At 49.4% G+C, this 8,191-nt stretch overlaps 1 protein-coding gene across 6 annotated transcripts in view; it reads left to right on the forward strand.

Moving 5' to 3' along the window:
* lctlb (lactase-like b) overlaps positions 1-8,191 on the forward strand; it is a 50,645-nt gene that overhangs the window by 17,381 nt on the left and 25,073 nt on the right. For all 6 annotated transcript variants that reach the window (XM_045706258.1, XM_045706259.1, XM_045706257.1 and 3 more), the window contains 5 exons: positions 178-306; positions 2,019-2,114; positions 2,603-2,657; positions 2,749-2,910; positions 7,139-7,316. In XM_045706258.1, coding sequence (XP_045562214.1) covers positions 178-306; positions 2,019-2,114; positions 2,603-2,657; positions 2,749-2,910; positions 7,139-7,316 — 620 coding nt within the window. The remainder of the gene's footprint in view (positions 1-177; positions 307-2,018; positions 2,115-2,602; positions 2,658-2,748; positions 2,911-7,138; positions 7,317-8,191) is intronic.

Genomic DNA, 8,191 nt, shown 5'->3' on the forward strand with positions numbered 1-8,191 from the left:
ATTTTTTATTATTTTTTTTATTTTTCGTACTGGCCCCCCGTGGTAATCGAACCCACAAACGCTGGCGTTGCAAACACCACGCTCTACCAACAGAGCCACACGGGACCCGTATGTAATTCTATGATGAGGCCTATTTCCCTTGACAGGTTCGTCTCTTCCTCTTGTGTGTTTCTGTAGGTCCTCCAGGAGAAGTATGGAGGATGGCAGAACATCAGCATGGTGAACTACTTTAACGAGTTTTCCAACCTGTGTTTTGAGAGATTCGGAAACAGAGTGAAATACTGGATCACCTTGAACAACCCATGGGTACATTAAGTCGTTCAAAACTCTTCAAAACAAACATATTGTTTTATTTATTTTTTTCTGTGTGAAGTGTGTTGAGACCTTGTAAAATACACGGAATAAATTCGGATTTGATGGAACAGTGATTAGCATGAGCCATTTAAAAAACGGTTCTTGCTGTACTTGACAAGCGGCCCCCTGGGTAGTATTCATTAGGCAACAAACGTATGAAAAGGCACTGAAATTGGGAACGCTACTTGAACTTCCAACTACTTGAACATCAAATAAGAAATGCTAACATTTCTTTTCCCATTGCAAAATATATTTCTTTGCTGTGGTGTGACCTAATGAATATGACCCTGGTTTGTATTTGCTTGTCTGTGGCCGTAGAGAGAGGGCTATGAGACTGACCAATAGGGGTTTGAGACAGGACGTCGAATGGTGCGTTACCGCCACCAAAATCACGGGGGATAAAATTACATTTAAAAGCTAGGTACTAGCTAGTTAGCATGTACAAGCTACTTAGCATGTACTAGCTAGTTAGCATGTACTAGCTAGTTAGCATGTACTAGCTAGTTAGCATGTACTAGCTAGTTAGCATGTACAAGCTAGTTAGCATGTACTAGCTACTTAGCATGTACTAGCTAGTTAGCATGTACTAGCTAGTTAGCATGTACTAGGTAGTTAGCTAGTGTAGATAGTTTAAATAGGTCACACATACAAGGTTGACGATAATGTCCATAGGGGAGGGGGGGCAGGGTAAATGTCTATGGGGGGGGGGGTGGGCAGGGTAAATGACTATGGGGGGGGGCAGGGTAAATGACTATAGGGGGGCAGGGTATATGTCTATAGGGGGGGGCAGGGTAAATGTCCCGGGGGGTGGTGGGGTAAATGTCTATAGGGGGGCAGGGTAAATGTCTATAGGGGGGGGCAGGGTAAATGTCTATAGGGGGGGCAGGGTAAATGTCTATGGGGGGGGGCAGGGTAAATGTCTATAGGGGGGCAGGGTAAATGTCTATAGGGGGGGGCAGGGTAAATGTCTATAGGGGGGGCAGGGTAAATGTCTATGGGGGGGGCAGGGAAAATGTCTATGGGGGGGGCAGGGTAAATGTCTATAGGGGGGGCAGGGTAAATGTCTATGGGGGGCAGGGTAAATGTCTATGGGGGGGCAGGGTAAATGTCTATTGGGGGGCAGGATAAATGTCTATGGGGGGGCAGGATAAATGTCTATGGGGGGGCAGGATAAATGTCTATGGGGGGCAGGATAAATGTCTATGGGGGGGCAGGATAAATGTCTATAGGGGGGGGCAGGGTAAATGTCTATAGGGGGGGCAGGGTAAATGACTATAGGGGGGGGGCAGGGTAAATGACTATAGGGGGGGCAGGGTAAATGACTATAGGGGTGGCAGGGTATATGTCTATAGGGGGGGGGCAGGGTAAATGTCCCGGGGGGGTGGTGGGGTAAATGTCTATAGGGGGCAGGGTAAATGTCTATAGGGGGGGGCAGGGTAAATGTCTATAGGGGGGCAGGGTAAATGTCTATGGGGGGGCAGGGAAAATGTCTATGGGGGGGGCAGGGTAAATGTCTATAGGGGGGGCAGGGTAAATGTCTATGGGGGGGGGGCAGGGTAAATGTCTATAGGGGGGGGGCAGGGTAAATGTCTATAGGGGGGGGCAGGGTAAATGTCTATAGGGGGGGGGGGAGGGGTAATTGACTAACTGTAGTGTGTTTGCAGGCGGTGGCGGTGGAAGGATATGAGACTGGTGAACACGCTCCTGGACTGAAGCTGAGAGGAACAGGGGCCTACCGGGCCGCGCATCACATGATCAAGGTTAGAGGTCACTATTTTTCCCTGGTCTCAGATCTGCTTGTGCTACAGTGGCTATAGAAGCTGGCTATTCAGTACCAACAGATCTGGGACCAGCCTACAGGGGCCATAGAAGCTGGCTATACAGTACCAACAGATCTGGGACCAGCCTACAGGGGCCATAGAAGCTGGCTATTCAGTACCAACAGATCTGGGACCAGCCTACAGGGGCCATAGAAGCTGGCTATACAGTACCAACAGATCTGGGACCAGCCTACAGTGCCTATACAGTACCAACAGATCTGGAACCAGCCTACAGGGGCCATAGAAGCTGGCTATTCAGTACCAACAGATCTGGGACCAGCCTATATTTTTATTAATCCTGGTCCTGTGAACCCTAATTGTTTTTTATTTTGCTCTATCACTACGCACCCGATTCCACTAATCAAAAGGTTTGATGAATGAATTGAAATGTCATCAATGATACCAGTTGACTCTCCTTGTCTTGCCAGGCCCATGCTAAAGTCTGGCACACCTATGACACGAAGTGGAGAGGAAACCAGAAAGGTAAATCAACGCCACAGCCTTCCTTCCTACACATTTCCCAAATTGGGGCCAATAAAGACATGGATTGGTTGATTGATCCCATCTCCTGTAGGTCTGGTGGGCATCTCTCTGTCTGGAGATTGGGGCGAACCGGTAGACATCAGTAACCAGAAGGACATCGAGGCAGCAGAGAGATACCTCCAATTCTACATGGGCTGGTTCGCCACTCCCATCTTTCACGGGGACTACCCTCAGGTCATGAAGGACTTTATTGGTGAGTTTACATACATGATACATGACCTGGAAAAATTAACTATTTTCATGGCTGATGTTCACAGACAGAATCCTTCTTATACTTGTTAAGTATAAACCTAGTCTAGACATACTTGTTAAGTATAAACCTAGTCTAGACATACTTGTTAAGTATAAACCTAGTCTAGGCATACTTGTTAAGTATAAACCTAGTCTAGACATACTTGTTAAGTATAAACCTAGTCTAGGTACTGAGTTAGACCCAAGAGGGTCCTGAGTTAGACCCTAGAGGGTACTGAGTTAGACCCTAGAGGGTCCTGAGTTAGACCCAAGAGGGTCCTGAGTTAGACCCTAGAGGGTACTGAGTTAGACCCTAGAGGGTAGAAGTACTGAGTTAGACCCTAGAGGGTACTGAGTTAGACCCTAGAGGGTCCTGAGTTAGACCCTAGAGGGTCCTGAGTTAGACCCTAGAGGGTACTGAGTTAGACCCTAGAGGGTCCTGAGTTAGACCCAAGAGGGTCCTGAGTTAGACCCTAGAGGGTAGAGGGTACTGAGTTAGACCCTAGAGGGTAGAGGGTACTGAGTTAGACCCTAGAGGGTAGAGGGTCCTGAGTTAGACCCTAGAGGGTACTGAGTTAGACCCTAGAGGGTCCTGAGTTAGACCCTAGAGGGTACTGAGTTAGACCCTAGAGGGTACTGAGTTAGACCCTAGAGGGTACTGAGTTAGACCCTAGAGGGTCCTGAGTTAGACCCTAGAGGTTAGAGGTCCTGAGTTAGACCCTAGAGGGTCCTGAGTTAGACCCTAGAGGGTAGAGGGTCCTGAGTTAGACCCTAGAGGGTACTGAGTTAGACCCTAGAGGGTACTGAGTTAGACCCTAGAGGGTAGAGGTACTGAGTTAGACCCTAGAGGGTACTGAGTTAGACCCTAGAGGGTACTGAGTTAGACCCTAGAGGGTAGAGGGTCCTGAGTTAGACCCTAGAGGGTACTGAGTTAGACCCTAGAGGGTACTGAGTTAGACCCTAGAGGGTAGAGGGTACTGAGTTAGACCCTAGAGGGTAGAGGGTACTGAGTTAGACCCTAGAGGGTACTGAGTTAGACCCTAGAGGGTACTGAGTTAGACCCTAGAGGGTACTGAGTTAGACCCTAGAGGGTACTGAGTTAGACCCTAGAGGGTAGAGGGTACTGAGTTAGACCCTAGAGGGTACTGAGTTAGACCCTAGAGGGTACTGAGTTAGACCCTAGAGGGTCCTGAGTTAGACCCTAGAGGGTACTGAGTTAGACCCTAGAGGGTAGAGGGTACTGAGTTAGACCCTAGAGGGTACTGAGTTAGACCCTAGAGGGTAGAGGGTACTGAGTTAGACCCTAGAGGGTCCTGAGTTAGACCCTAGAGGGTACTGAGTTAGACCCTAGAGGGTACTGAGTTAGACCCTAGAGGGTAGAGGGTCCTGAGTTAGACCCTAGAGGGTAGAGGGTACTGAGTTAGACCCTAGAGGGTACTGAGTTAGACCCTAGAAGGTAGAGGGTACTGAGTTAGACCCTAGAGGGTAGAGGTACTGAGTTAGACCCTAGAGGGTACTGAGTTAGACCCTAGAGGGTCCTGAGTTAGACCCTAGAGGGTACTGAGTTAGACCCTAGAGGGTACTGAGTTAGACCCTAGAGGGTACTGAGTTAGACCCTAGAGGGTAGAGGTACTGAGTTAGACCCTAGAGGGTACTGAGTTAGACCCTAGAGGGTACTGAGTTAGACCCTAGAGGGTAGAGGTACTGAGTTAGACCCTAGAGGGTACTGAGTTAGACCCTAGAGGGTAGAGGGTACTGAGTTAGACCCTAGAGGGTACTGAGTTAGACCCTAGAGGGTACTGAGTTAGACCCTAGAGGGTAGAGGGTCCTGAGTTAGACCCTAGAGGGTAGAGGTACTGAGTTAGACCCTAGAGGGTACTGAGTTAGACCCTAGAGGGTACTGAGTTAGACCCTAGAGGGTAGAGGTACTGAGTTAGACCCTAGAGGGTACTGAGTTAGACCCTAGAGGGTACTGAGTTAGACCCTAGAGGGTAGAGGTACTGAGTTAGACCCTAGAGGGTACTGAGTTAGACCCTAGAGGGTAGAGGGTCCTGAGTTAGACCCTAGAGGGTCCTGAGTTAGACCCTAGAGGGTACTGAGTTAGACCCTAGAGGGTAGAGGTACTGAGTTAGACCCTAGAGGGTAGAGGTACTGAGTTAGACCCTAGAGGGTACTGAGTTAGACCCTAGAGGGTAGAGGGTCCTGAGTTAGACCCTAGAGGGTCCTGAGTTAGACCCTAGAGGGTCCTGAGTTAGACCCTAGAGGGTACTGAGTTAGACCCTAGAGGGTACTGAGTTAGACCCTAGAGGGTACTGAGTTAGACCCTAGAGGGTACTGAGTTAGACCCTAGAGGGTAGAGGGTACTGAGTTAGACCCTAGAGGGTAGAGGTACTGAGTTAGACCCTAGAGGGTACTGAGTTAGACCCTAGAGGGTCCTGAGTTAGACCCTAGAGGGTCCTGAGTTAGACCCTAGAGGGTAGAGGGTACTGAGTTAGACCCTAGAGGGTCCTGAGTTAGACCCTAGAGGGTAGAGGGTACTGAGTTAGACCCTAGAGGGTCCTGAGTTAGACCCTAGAGGGTACTGAGTTAGACCCTAGAGGGTCCTGAGTTAGACCCTAGAGGGTACTGAGTTAGACCCTAGAGGGTACTGAGTTAGACCCTAGAGGGTCCTGAGTTAGACCCTAGAGGGTAGAGGGTACTGAGTTAGACCCTAGAGGGTACTGAGTTAGACCCTAGAGGGTACTGAGTTAGACCCTAGAGGGTCCTGAGTTAGACCCTAGAGGGTAGAGGGTACTGAGTTAGACCCTAGAGGGTACTGAGTTAGACCCTAGAGGGTACTGAGTTAGACCCTAGAGGGTACTGAGTTAGACCCTAGAGGGTAGAGGTACTGAGTTAGACCCTAGAGGGTCCTGAGTTAGACCCTAGAGGGTAGAGGGTACTGAGTTAGACCCTAGAGGGTACTGAGTTAGACCCTAGAGGGTACTGAGTTAGACCCTAGAGGGTCCTGAGTTAGACCCTAGAGGGTACTGAGTTAGACCCTAGAGGGTCCTGAGTTAGACCCTAGAGGGTAGAGGTACTGAGTTAGACCCTAGAGGGTACTGAGTTAGACCCTAGAGGGTACTGAGTTAGACCCTAGAGGGTACTGAGTTAGACCCTAGAGGGTACTGAGTTAGACCCTAGAGGGTCCTGAGTTAGACCCTAGAGGGTACTGAGTTAGACCCTAGAGGGTCCTGAGTTAGACCCTAGAGGGTACTGAGTTAGACCCTAGAGGGTCCTGAGTTAGACCCTAGAGGGTACTGAGTTAGACCCTAGAGGGTACTGAGTTAGACCCTAGAGGGTAGAGGGTACTGAGTTAGACCCTAGAGGGTACTGAGTTAGACCCTAGAGGGTACTGAGTTAGACCCTAGAGGGTAGAGGTACTGAGTTAGACCCTAGAGGGTAGAGGGTACTGAGTTAGACCCTAGAGGGTACTGAGTTAGACCCTAGAGGGTAGAGGGTCCTGAGTTAGACCCTAGAGGGTACTGAGTTAGACCCTAGAGGGTAGAGGTACTGAGTTAGACCCTAGAGGGTCCTGAGTTAGACCCTAGAGGGTAGAGGGTCCTGAGTTAGACCCTAGAGGGTACTGAGTTAGACCCTAGAGGGTACTGAGTTAGACCCTAGAGGGTAGAGGTACTGAGTTAGACCCTAGAGGGTCCTGAGTTAGACCCTAGAGGGTAGAGGGTACTGAGTTAGACCCTAGAGGGTACTGAGTTAGACCCTAGAGGGTAGAGGGTACTGAGTTAGACCCTAGAGGGTAGAGGGTACTGAGTTAGACCCTAGAGGGTAGAGGGTACTGAGTTAGACCCTAGAGGGTACTGAGTTAGACCCTAGAGGGTCCTGAGTTAGACCCTAGAGGGTAGAGGTACTGAGTTAGACCCTAGAGGGTCCTGAGTTAGACCCTAGAGGGTAGAGGGTACTGAGTGACCCTGGGTCTCCCTCTCTGTCTCTGCCCAGCAGGGTCTGGGTACATCCCCACCTGCCCAACCCAGGGTTAGAACTAAGGTCTAACTGTGTGACTTGCCTAGTTAAATAAAGATTAAATAAAAACATTTTAAAATAAAACTGCTCTCTCTCTCTCTCTGTCTCTCTCTCTCTCTCTCTGTCTCTCTCTCTCTCTCTCTGTCTCTCTCTCTGTCTCTCTCTCTCTCCAGGTCGTAAGAGTGCCCAGCAGGGTCTGGGTACGTCCCGTCTCCCCACCTTCTCTTCCCAGGAGAAGAGTTACGTTAAGGGTACCTGTGACTTCCTGGGTATCGGTCACTTCACCACGCGCTACATTACCCAGAAGAACTACCAGTCGGGTCGCGGAAGCAGCAGCTACTTCACTGACAGGTAGACTACCTAGCACTTTAAGATACTGTATTGTCACACTTGAGTAAAAGTACATTTCTAAATAAAAAAAATGACTCAAGTAAAAGACACAAATTCTACTTGAGTATAAGACCAAAAATATATAGGTTTTAATCGTAGGCTACTTCAGTAGAGAGCGAGTGGCATCAGCTACGCTAACAGGTAGCCTACATTTTAACATTTTGGTCAGTTAGCAGAGAGTCTAATGCAGAGCGGTCGGTTAGCAGAGAGTCTAATGCAGAGCGGTCGGTTAGCAGAGAGTCTAACGCAGAGCGGTCGGTTAGCAGAGAGTCTAATGCAGAGCGGTCGGTTAGCAGAGAGTCTAATACAGAGCGGTCGGTTAGCAGAGAGTCTAACGCAGAGCGGTCGGTTAGCAGAGAGTCTAACACAGAGCGGTCGGTTAGCAGAGAGTCTAACACAGAGCGGTCGGTTAGCAGAGAGTCTAATACAGAGCGGTCGGTTAGCAGAGAGTGTAACGCAGAGCGGTCGGTTAGCAGAGAGTCTAACACAGAGCGGTCGGTTAGCAGAGAGTCTAATACAGAGCGGTCGGTTAGCAGAGAGTCTAACACAGAGCGGTCGGTTAGCAGAGAGTCTAACACAGAGCCATTTACTACACTTCTCCATTCTACAAGCAACATTAACTTGCCTCTCAGCTGCTGCGTGTATATATTAACGAGATAGTCCACTATTTGCACTTTCTTATCTTGCAGCATGTGACCATTTGTAGGCCTGTTGTAGGTTTTATTGGGGGACTCCCGAGTGGCGCAGCGGTCTAAGGCACTGTATCTCACTGCAATCCCTGGTTCGAATCCAGGCTGCATCACATCCGGCTGTGATCGGGAGTCCCATAGGGCGGT

This window comes from Salmo salar, chromosome ssa23, assembly GCF_905237065.1.
Source record: "Salmo salar chromosome ssa23, Ssal_v3.1, whole genome shotgun sequence".
NCBI lineage: Eukaryota > Metazoa > Chordata > Actinopteri > Salmoniformes > Salmonidae > Salmo > Salmo salar.